General features: G+C 42.8%; 1 protein-coding gene across 1 annotated transcript in view; it reads left to right on the top strand.

The window, feature by feature from the left end:
- The window catches only part of LOC115823852 (zinc finger protein 208-like), a 111,710-nt gene that overhangs the window by 21,919 nt on the left and 77,161 nt on the right, over positions 1-12,630 (top strand). Inside the window, 1 exon segment of the mRNA XM_030787875.1 lies at positions 7,512-8,471. Coding sequence (XP_030643735.1) covers positions 7,512-8,471 — 960 coding nt within the window.

Here is a 12,630-nt window from a genome sequence, read left to right as displayed (position 1 = left end):
ATGGCCTAAAGTTGTCAGCATGAGGTCAGATTAGTAAATTGTTGGTTCCGTAAGAAATGGAACAATAGGCTAGACCCCTTCTAGGCCAGCTAGGTGTGCAATAGGTGCCAACCCAGTGGGCAAATTACAAACAATACAGCAATAATGAAAATGAGACACAACAAGTAGACAATATAAAGAATGGCAAAACAGCAGGGGGCTCAGCTGGGGTTGACGATAAACAGCATTTAATCTGACAAGCAGCTAAGCCTTTATTCTGGAAGCCCTAAGATGCCATCACTTCACATTCAAATTTTGACTTTGTTTTCTCGTGATAGAGTAAACACAGAAGAATAATGCGCTATCTATACAATCTACCTAAGAACATAAAACAACACCACCATTAATAATAATAATAACAACAACATATATATTAGTAATATAATCCATATGAAATCATGTCTGGGGACACAATGGACCAATGGGGAAGGGTTTAAGAGGAGAAGCAAGACATTGCTCCACCAATCCAAAGTAAGACTTCTGACCAATTGCAGGATACCCGGTGGCCCAAGGTGTGAAGTGCAAATGTTCCCTTGCAAGCACCCCCAAGGGATTATTCACCATGGCAACTATGGGCTCTAGGCAGACCCCCAAACCTGGCACATATTCAGGAGCAGTGACGGCTGGTGGTGATATTGGGTGGGTGGGCTAACAAGTGGATTATACCCATCAGTAATTTACACTGCAGCAACAGCAGCATCACATCCGAGATACCAAGTCACAGCAAGGCCAATATATACCTTGTTATAGCAAGTGCTCTACAACAACACCATAGAGAGGCCAACAAACTCTGTATCTGTCTCCCCCCCTCCTCTCACACACACACTCAGGCTACATACCATTTAACTATTTTCCTCTGTACACATTAACACATGCCATTTTAACAAAAACAAAATATGCAAGAATGATGGAATGATAGGCTGCATGATAGAACAGAATGCTCCACAATGTCAGCCTACAATGTCAGAAAAGGGTCTACCTAGGGATGCAGTACAAAACGTGTTCCAACTGTAATGACTGCCCATAGATACTGCAACTGTTGTCGTTTTTTTTTTTTTTATCGCAACCGTTTTGCAACACAGGGCCATGATTTAGAGGGACAGCCAGGGCCATCCGTACTGCACATAGGTGAAAGCATTTGCCAAGAATGTTTTCGTAAATCAAGAACGAAAGTTGGAGGATCGAAGACGATCAGAAACTATCCTAGTCTCGACCGTAAACAATGCCAACCCGCGATCCCGCGGTGTCCCCTACAACCCGCCGGGCAGTGTGAAGGAAACCAATGAGTCTTTGGGTTCTGGCAGGGAGTGCGGTTGCAAAGCTGAAACTTACAGGAATTCACGGTCCAAGCCGTGTCTCCTCCAAAAAGCAAGCATGGGAAACAGAAAAGCGAATTCTTAGCTACGCTAGCCAGTCCTTTCGTTAAAACCAAGTTTCAAAACTTACGATTTTGTCGTTTGTCCTTTTGTGTTATTTGAACGTCGTTTAGACGAAGTGTCCCCAGTCTCTTCACTTCCAATTTTTCCACCAACGACATCGAAGAAAAGGGATGTGAAAGTAAATAATCCGCCTCGTTCATGCTAACGCCCACCATTGCCACAGTCGCTCACTTCTTTCTCCCCACTCTCATACATGTAGGTGCTACAGTAGCACCTCACTGTATGTACCGCCTGTACATTCGCTGTCATTGGTCAAAAGTAAATGGGCTGTGGGCTGAATTAATTTAGCCCAAATGATCAGCAAATTAAGGGGGCGTGGCATGACACCTGTCACTCACTTGACCCTACGAAGATGAATGGTAGCTGATTCTACTCTGTTTGGGCTGTAAAAAATAAGCCCATTTGGGTATATCCTGCGTTTTTCTTGCGACTGTTTGGTGCTGTTGCCGCTCTAGGTTCCACCAAAATGTAAAACAGTCAGTTATAAGGTTTTTTAACAATAATTTTCTCATCTTTATTGTAAAAGATAGGGAGGGCTTAGCCCTGCTAGCCCATTTATACCAGCCGTCCCTGTTCAGGAGTATTCTATGCTGCCGAGTATCCGGGAATATACATTAGTATTCCAGTGCGGATACACCTCTTTTCACGCAGTGGAAGTGCACTCACTGTTTATTTGGACATGATCACTACTTACTGAAACAATTATATTACATCAGAGTAAGCATTTTGATTACACGATCAGTTTGTTCTCCGTCTTGACTGAAGAGAGACCTGGGAACGGGGCGTGGCTTCAGCCCCTCTTGAGTAATCTGATTGGTGTATTCAAAAATCCTTGCTGTAATGTCCCACGAAGGCAAGCAACCAAAACCCACTAATTTCGTTCCACAGTTAAAACGCAGAATTACAGTTGCAGCCTACAGTTAGCCTTAGTTCACAGGAAAAAAAAGTTTGCTCTGGTAAGGTACTTGGAAGATAATTATCGGGCTGTTGTTCCCATTTCTCGTATAAAAAATTTCGATTTCGACAAAACTACCAAGTACTGGGGGTTTGGACGACGGAGCCTATTACCGACGCCAGATGTTGCTACTGGTAAGCTGCTCATTGCATTAAGTGTATAACATATCTTACTTTAGCTTCCTCGACGCTGCCTGATTGTGTAAAAAAGTCAGACGAGGGAAAATTCGGAATTGCAAGAAATATAGTCGGAATTCTCAAAAATAAGGTCGGGATTCTGAGAAATAATGTCGGAATTGCGAAAAATAGGGTCGCAATAAAGCAAAACAAAAATTGTAATGTGGGGAGAACGGGCTTCCGTAGTTCAACGGTTGAGACTTTGCGTCTGTTTGTTAAACTAAGATCAGGCGACGAGTCCGATGACAATTGTTAACTTCAGGTAAAAAGCTAAATTTTCTACGTTAGTTCTTCTAAGTGAAGACGTTTGAAATCCAGATCCTTTAAAGTAATTCTTTTAGAAAAGCTGCTCACGAAAAGTTCTCTCATTGATCAGCCAGTAAATAGTTAGTATGGGAGGTAATCCATGCCAAAATGGAGACGGTAAAATGAAAGTTCAAACCCCGGTTTGACATTTCTTTTTCAAAACCTGTGCGCACATATCCTGCCATTTAATTTTTGACATGAACGCGCTGTATCTGCCAAAATGAAAATGCAAAGGCAAAGCAGCATTGCGTTTTCGTTTCCCACTTTGCCTTTTCATTTTCGAGTTCGCCTATATGCAAATATACGTTAAGGAGAAATGGGCGTTACCGAAGACACGGACAATATCCCTAAGCCTGTCTAAAATGACTTCGACTCTGAGTAAAACGAAGTCTTCATCCTGACAATTCGCTAACTTAGCTCACTCGCCGTCTCTGAGAATGCATGCGCCATTGTTACCTCTATTAGGCTTTCGCGCATTTTCGCGGCCACGTGTCTTCGGTAACGCCCATTTCTCCTTAACATATATTTGCATATAGGCGAACTCGAAAATGAAAAGGCAAAGTGGGAAACGAAAACGCAATGCTGCTTTGCCTTTGCATTTTCTTTTTGGCAGATACAGCGCGTTCATGTCGAAAATTAAATCGCAAACTGGGATTTTGCCACAGGATTATCAACTTTGTCTTTTCGTTTCCATTTTGTCCGATTTGTACCGCAAAATCTGTTCAAAGGAAAAGACTAACAAATAAAATGAAATGACAAAAATATATTTTAATTTTATTTTTATTTTTGTCAGAAAAGACTCGTGTTTGTCTTGAAAATGAAAATAAAAATCGAGTTATCTAATTTCATTTTTCATTTTGGCAGGATATGTGCGCACAGGTATTGAAAAAGAAATGTCAAACCGGGGGTTTGAACTTTCATTTTACGGTTTTCATTTTCATTTTGGCATGGATGACCTCCCATAAGTTAGCAAGTGTGCTGATAAATTAATTTATACATGACGTAACATTTAGCCTGGCATTTAATGTCTTGGTTCAAACTAATCTTATCTTAGAGGAGTACATTGTCTTAACCTCATTTTCCTCTACCTCTGTTCTGTTGTATCATGTATCTGTCTTATTCTGATAGGAAATGTGTGTAAATAAAGAGCAGTGAGCGTGTAAATGAGAGTGTGTATACTCTTGATTAATTTGATGATTATCTTAATTAGGGTGTATGCATTTACTCACATGGTTCTTTGCAATTCCAATAATTATAATAATCAGGATGCGTGTAATTAGTCAGGAGACAAGTGACAAGATGGCCACTGATGAAACGGAGATGTCATCCACATCTGTGGGGCAGTCGTGTGGAGTTCTTCCTGAATCACATGACACAGGTAGGAAACACTCACCTGTTTCACTGAGTGTCCTCCTTCTGTATTCTGGTCCTCTCAGTGCTTGTGTAGGTTGGTAGGTTGGCGTGTGTGTGTACAGTTTGTGTGTTTGTGTTGTAGAGCTGCTGAAGACAGGCGTGATGAAAGAGGAGATCTCACAGTCAAACGGTTACACCCGAGGAAGAGACTCGTCCAACAGACCTAGCATCAAATACACTGAGGAGGAGAAACCCATACACAAAGACTGTCTGTGTAGGTCAAGATCTCTGAGACTGATCCTGTAGTCTCTCTCTCTCTCTCTCTTTCTTTCTTTCTCTCTCTCTCTTTCTCTTTCTGCATGTAAAGGGTGCAGTGGTTAAAGGCAGAAGTCAAACACTCCCCAGTTTCTACAACATCATAATGTTTTTGACTGATGCATGTTTGGTAGATATTTGGTTTTTAAGCACTCTCAGGAAAATTCAAAATGTTTTTCATCATCAGCTGCTGAAAATGAAAAGTAAAAACGGGCACGATAGAGTTAAATGTCAGTGTGAATGCTGAACTGTGTCTCTATACTGATGGTCCCATACCCAGATAGTATTGGGTCTTATCAGACTGTGAGGACTGCCCTTTTAGGACGAGTAAAGTCTGGTGTTGTTATTTAGAGTTTCTTTTAGGAAGACTGAAATCTAATGTAGTTATTTAGAGTGTATTTTAGTCTGACTGAAATCTAATGTAGTTATTTAGGGTGTTTTTTAGTCTGACTGAAGTCTATTGTTGTTATTTATATTTTTCTTCTTATTTCCCCAGACTGTGAGGATTGCCGGTCTTTCTTCATTGGTAAATGTGAGGTGCATGGCCCCCCCACGTTCATCCCCGACACCCCCGTGCCCATAGGGGTCACGGAAAGAGCCAGACGCACCCTTCCCTCAGGACTAGAGGTCAGGAGGTCAAGCATCCCAAACGCAGAGCTGGGCGTGTTTAACCAGGGTGACACTATACCCAGAGGGACACACTTTGGCCCCTATGAAGACCAGATGTCTGACGGAGAAGACACCAAGGACGGTGGATACTCCTGGGTGGTGAGTGAACCTATTAATTAATGATATAAGAAGGTTTTCAGTTGCCATTTACTGGGGCTCTGTGCAGTGAAGCCAAATTCCTATTTCATTGCATTTACCGATGTTCTGTGTCATCAGCCGCTGGTAGGAGCTTCAACAAATTATTTTACACTCATCTCAATTCAGAGAACTTCACGCTCTATCAGACCTCTGACATAAACCTGGAATTGGTCATAAAATGTGCAGTGAAAGACTGTATACATAACAAATCAACATTTATAAAGGAAAAACCTCTTTTCCTTAGCTCTTCAAACGTCAGCAGTGTGAAGATCGTGTTGATGTGAAGAGAGAGAATTTTTCCAACTGGATGAGGTGAGATACTGAGCACAGAGATCACTCCTGTTCCTTATTTTTCACATATTTATGTTAAATGTACAGGCGGTGTACATTCATACGTTCAGTGGTAAAACTTAACTGTGTTTTGTATCAGAGGTAACTATATCTCTGAGGAAACCTTGCTGTCCAGTATTTTGGTGTTCAGACATTCTCAGGAATCAAACTTACAACCTTCCAGATATTGGTCTGTTTTCTCTTTACCGCTGACTGAATGACACCCCCTCACATTCACTGTTCTCACAGACCAGATGAGACCAGAATTTATACAAACACCAATCAGCATGGAGATCCTCTGATCACATGGGTTTTCATATTTGATGCATGTATTTTAAGAGCAAGCTGTGCACCCATACATGAATCTCTAATTATTTTCTTTTCAATGAGATTTTATATAACAAAACACACGCATATACAAACACACACACTCACACAATGCTTTGTAGGGTGAGGAATACTGCCTGTATCCTCAGAAACATGTCACATCTACTACCACTTTATGGCACCTGCCAGCTCCCAGGCGTCTCCATGGGAACGTAACAGGGGTGGAGACCTGTGCTGTTTCCTGGATTCACTCATCACTGCGTAGGTGCCTCATCAATGCTGAACAGAGCGCTGAGTGAGATGGTGGGGAGTGTACACTTGTCTGTTTGACCCTCACAGGACACAAACTCACCCGATCTTGTGACAACACCCCAACCAGCTAGTGTTACTGCTGGGATTCCTACTCTATTAGAACATTCCAATTGTGTTAGTCTGTTCCAACTCTGTTCATCTTTCCTGGCACTTGTTCATTGTAAAATTTGGTTCAGTCATGTGGTATTTACATATGTGTCTAATGAGTGTTAAAAGAGTTTTGTTTAATAAGAGGCAGTGAGCGTCCCCTTACATCAGAGTCACAAAAACATGAAAACTCCATTTAGAGAAGTGACTTTAAATTGATCCTTAACTTATCCATGACTTCACGTATCCATACATTCTTCTTCTCATTTTCTGCCTTAACTTGGTTTTCTCTTGTGCAATGTAAACCTCTTTATCTGCCTCATGTCTCACTCTTGACCTTTTCCCTCATCACTCTCTCTCTCTCTCTCTCTAAGGTATGTGAACTGTGCCCATAATGATGAAGAGCAGAATCTGGTGGCTCTTCAGTACAAAGGGGGGGTTCTGTTCCGCAGCTGTAGACCCATCGCTGCTGGAGAGGAGCTGCTGGTCTGGTGTGAAGAATATACCAAGGACCAGGACGACCCAGCAGACTGCCACTGGGACAAGCCATTTTCCCCTGAGAAAGGTAACAGATGACCCCCCCCCCCCCCCCCCCCCCACTGGTTTTCCCATTCAATTCCCTGCATTTTTTTTTTTTTTTTTTTTTTTAAGAGAATGGTTTAGTTGTACTTTAAATTGATGCTGAGGTTAATGTCAGTTTGGTCTTTTAATGTTGTTTATAGATTTTTGTCCAGGCTGTGATGTGACTTTCTGGTCCTGTTGTGGACATGTCCCTCTCTTTGTTTAGGCCACATTTCCTCGCAAAACCTCATTAAGACATGGCATCCTGAAGAGTCCCTGAGTTTACTAAAGACCAGAGAGATTAAATCAGAAGACGTGCCACTGAGCCCAGAACAGTTATCCTCTGATATTACATTCATTTCAGCACAATCCGCTGTCAACACGAAAAGAAGGCGCTCTTCGTTTGGGAAGAGCTCCCCTGTCAGAAGAGCCCTAACACCTAAACAGAGAGTGACAGGGAAGAACACAACACACTCTTCACGCAGGAAGAGCCTCAGAAGCCAGCTGTGTATCAGAACACACCAGCGCATTCACACAGGGGAGAGGCCATACCACTGCTCCCAGTGTGGGAAGAGCTTCAGTAATTCATCAGGTCTTAGAACACACCAGCGCATTCACACAGGGGAAAAGCCATACCACTGCTCCCAGTGCGGGAAGAGTTTCAGTCGGTCATCAGATCTTGGAACACACCAGCGCATTCACACAGGGGAGAGGCCATACCACTGCTCCCAGTGTGGGAAGAGCTTCAGTAATTTATCAAGTTTTAGAGGACACCAGCGCATTCACACAGGGGAGAGGCCATACCACTGCTCCCAGTGTGGAAAGAGCTTCAGTGATGCATCAGGTCTTTTTGTACACCAGCGCATTCACACAGGGGAGAGGCCATACCACTGCTCCCAGTGTGGGAAGAGCTTCAGTAATTCATCAGGTCTTAGAGCACACCAGCACATTCATACATTGGATAGGCCATACCATTGCTCCCAGTGTGGGAAGAGCTTCAAACAGTTGTCAGTTCTTCAAGCACACCAGCGCATTCACACAGGGGAGAGGCCATACCACTGCTCCCAGTGTGGGAAGAGCTTCAGTAATTCATCAGGTCTTAGAAAACACCAGCGCATTCACACAGGGGAGAAGCCATACCACTGCTCCCAGTGTGGGCAGAGCTTCAAACAGTTATCAGTTCTTCAATCACACGAGCGCATTCACACGGGGGAGAGGCCGTACCACTGCTCCCAGTGTGGGAAGAGCTTCAGGAATTCATCAGGCCTTAGATATCACCAGCGCATTCACACAGGGGAAAAACTATACCAGTGCTCCCAGTGTGGGAAGAGCTTCAGGAATTCATGGAATCTGAAAAGACACCAGCGCATTCACACAGGGGAGAAGCCATACTAGTGCTCCCAGTGTGGGAAGAGCTTCAGCAAATCAGCTGACCTGAACAGGCACAGGTGTACACTGAGGACCGTTTGAGGTGTTGTGATTTTGGACCAGTGTGTTACCTGTTCAGTGGGATTTTGGACCAGTGTGTTACCTGTTCAGTGGCATTTTGGACCAGTGTGTTACCTGTTCAGTGGCATTTTGGACCAGTGTGTTACCTGTTCAGTGTAAATAGACCCGTCCACATGTCATGTCATTGTTCCTCAGGTTACATTAGAATGAAAGAGGATTCATTTTGTCACTGTTACTACTAAATACCAAGTTTATTGTTCATGAGTTAATAATTGTGCTTTGATTAAACTGTTAGTGATAGACTTAGGTCAGTTAAAAAAAATAGTACCTAGAAATCAGTTGAGCACAAAAGCAAAAAGTAGAACTATTTTACACGATGCATTTATGTCTGCTGATAATAAATGTAGATTTGAAGCAAGTGAGCGAATGTGAATAACTGTCAGCTCTTGTTTTTATGACCAAACTTCAATATTAAATCTTAGGTTCTGACCACTGTTCATTCTGCTCATCTGGGATTGAGATTCCATTCTTTCTTTCTCTCTCTCTCTCTCACCTCTCACTCTTTCTCTCCCCCTCTCTCTGTGTAGCATTTGCTCAGGTTGATGTATCCGTAAACCTTTGAACCAGCCGAGTGTTTTTAATCTCGCCTGGCTACATCCCCTGGATTTGTGTTGTTTTAAGCTGGGGTGTGTTTTGGGGTTTTGATTTGGGCTTCGTTAAGTGCTTCCTCTTGTACCGTTTGAGTGAACAGATCACGGCCCTCTTCTGTTCACGCGTTCAGCACTGAAGGCTCACGCTCCCAGGATGAGCCGTCTACCAATAGGATCTTTGGCTTTGGCCGTGGACTAAGCTCTCTGGCCCTGTGTGCCTGTCCGTTTACCAGCCCAGTCCCCTCTTTGTCCCTCCTCTTCCAACTATAACTTAACAGGACCCCTGTGGATATCCACCTAATAAACACAAACCTCTACCAACTCCACAGAGGGTGAAGATTTCTCTCATTCTTCACAGACTTCATTTACATTTCTTCTAGGTTTGTCTGCGTCCTCACTTTGTGTAATCGCTAACCCACACAGACTCTGCAGTGACTCTGCATCATATATGTATGTACATACACACACATGCATATACATAGGCATGCGAACACACATATATGAACTAATGAGCAAAAAAAAAGTCTATGACACAAAAGTATCTGTCATAAACTGTCTCAGTGCCTGAACTAATGATCCAGCTCAGAACAGCCTCAACAGAAATGCAAAGCTGAAAGGAGAACAGGACGGCTACTGTGTTTCAAAAACTAACAGGGTTTAATAGAGAATCAGCCCAGGAAAAGCCAGTATCGCACGTGTTAATTTTTTTTCCTTTTTCACACAAAATTAAAACATGAACGGTTCAGTTGTCATCCACAGAGCCATTTCCAGCCTTCTAGAGTCTGTACCAAGCTCTGGAGACCAACAGTGTGATGTGGTTGAATGGCAGGTTTGTGAGGACTTACAGTGTGATGTGGTTGAATGGCAGGTTTGGGAGGACTTACAGTGTGAGGTGGTTGAATGGCAGGATTCTGAATAATGTAACTTTGGTTAGATTGGTCCAGATGTCAGGAGAACCAATCTATTCATTTGCCCTGTTTTTCATCTCTTTTTGAGGATTTATAACTTTGATTTGTGACTTGTAACAGTCTTGGTGGAACCACAGACTTTGCGGAATGTATCAACATTCCAAAATTCCAACAGAGGCCTGTTGAGGAGGAGTGTTAGCACCATGGACAGTGGCTAACTGTCAGGAGGTGGGACCCTGGACAGCTCCCAGCTCTTAACGTTACTAAAGTTGCTACTGTGTTTATAAGCATGGAGGAGAATCAGCCATACAGCTAGACCAGATGAGGTTCTAAACAGCTGAGGTCATAAAACCGCAGACTGACGGGAACAACTCCGACACAAATGCAGAAACAAACCTGCTTAGAATGATTTGGGTTTTTTTATTTGAACTAAACAGGATGTAGGCTACACAGCCTCGAACGTAAGGTGACGCTGTTTCATCGTATTTTTTCTTTAAAAAATTTGAACCAATCGATTAATTTTGCACTGGAGCCAAAAACGAGGGGGGGGGGTAAGAAGACTGTCTCATGCCAGGCACCTTCAGAGCAGTTTATTGTCTGACTTTTTCTCGATGAGGACATTTCTGCTTGTGGGCACATGACAGAAAGAGACACAAACCAACAGACCAGTCATTCATTTTAAGACACAGACTAACAGACCAGTCATTCATTTTAAAAGACAAACCAACAGACCAGTCATTCATTTTAAAAGACAAACCAACAGATAAGCCATTCATTTTAAGAGAAGTGAGGGAAATAATGTTGCAGTCTGTTCTTGTAAACTTAATCCTAATCTGAGTTTGAGATTAATATTATTATTGTTAATATGAGCTAACTGATCCTCTGTCAGTGGTGTGTCTCTAATGAAGATAAACTAACTGATCCTCTGTCAGTGGTGTGTCTCTAATGAAGATAAACTAACTGATCCTCTGTCAGTGGTGTGTCTCTAATGAAGATAAACTAACTGATCCTCTGTCAATGGTGTGTCTCTAATGAAGTGAACTAACTGATCCTCTGTCAGTGGTGTGTCTCTAACGAAATGAACTATCTGATCCTCTGTCAGTGATGACTAATGAAGTGAACTAACTGATCCTCTGTCAGTCGTGTGTCTCTAATGAAGATAAACTAACTGATCCTCTGTCAGTGGTGTGTCTCTAATGAAGTGAACTAACTGACCACTGACAGAGGATCAGTTAGTTTATCTTCATTAGAGACACACCACTGACAAAGCATCAGTTAGTTCACTTCATTAGAGTTATCACTGACAGAGGATCAGTTAGTTCACTTCATTAGAGACACACCACTGACAGAGGATCAGTTAGTTGATCTTCATTAGAGACACACCACTGACAGAGGATCAGTTAGTTCAGTTCATTAGAGTTATCACTGACAGAGGATCAGTTAGTTCACTTCATTAGAAACACACCACTGACAGAGGATCAGTTAGTTGATCTTCATTGGAGACACACCACTGACAGAGGATCAGTTAGTTGATCTTCATTAGAGACACACAAGGCTCCTATGGAGGGAGGAGCTGTTTGCACCACAGCACCTGTGGACGATCCAGGTAAAGACAGACATGTCCATCACCCCATGTTAAAAATCCTGATCCAAATGAGCTCACCTGACAACATTTCACCCTGTATCTAATGTCAGTCAGTCCCTGGTCATCCTGTATCTAATGTCAGTCAGTTCCTGGTCACCCTGTATCTAATGTCAGTCAGTCCCTGGTCATCCTGTATCTAATGTCAGTCAGTCCCTGGTCACCCTGTATGTAATGTCAGTCAGTCCCTGGTCATCCTGTATCTAATGTCAGTCAGTCCCTGGTCACCCTGTATCTAATGTCAGTCAGTCCCTGGTCACCCTGTATGTAATGTCAGTCAGTCCCTGGTCATCCTGTATGTAATGTCAGTCAGTCCCTGGTCATCCTGTATCTAATGTCAGTCAGTCCCTGGTCACCCTGTATGTAATGTCAGTCAGTCCCTGGTCACCCTGTATCTAATGTCAGTCAGTCCCTGGTCACCCTGTATCTAATGCCAGTCAGTCCCTGGTCATCCTGTATGTAATGTCAGTCAGTCCCTGGTCATCCTGTATGTAATGTCAGTCAGTCCCTGGTCACCCTGTATCTAATGTCAGTCAGTTCCTGGTCATCCTGTATCTAATGTCATTCAGTTCCTGGTCATCCTGTATCTAATGTCAGTCACTCCCCGATCATGCTGTATCTAATGTCAGTCAGTCCCTGTAAATAACCTTTCATTGAGTTTTAATGTTATTTTTGTATCTCCTTTTTTTATGTTTGTATCTATTGATTTACGATTTCTGGAAAAATGGAAAACGCGCTTTTATTTTGAAATTCAGTTGCCCTATCTAGTGTCCATGCGCAGTCGTTAATAGTAGCGGCGGTAAAAGGGGAGAGTTATTACGGATAAGGTGTTGGATTGTTTTTTGCTTTCTAATGTGTAGCACCCGGCTGAGGGGCACAAGGTTAGTGAGTCTGTGTTTGTTTGGTTGTTTTGTGTAAGAGTGTGTTTTATGTTTGAAAACAATGCAGATATATCGTTTTTGTCCTCCCCTCTT

This window comes from Chanos chanos, chromosome 11, assembly GCF_902362185.1.
Source record: "Chanos chanos chromosome 11, fChaCha1.1, whole genome shotgun sequence".
Taxonomy (NCBI): Eukaryota; Metazoa; Chordata; class Actinopteri; order Gonorynchiformes; family Chanidae; genus Chanos; species Chanos chanos.
The sequence above is the reverse complement of the archived record's forward strand: the minus strand, read 5'-3'. Positions and strand labels throughout refer to the sequence as shown.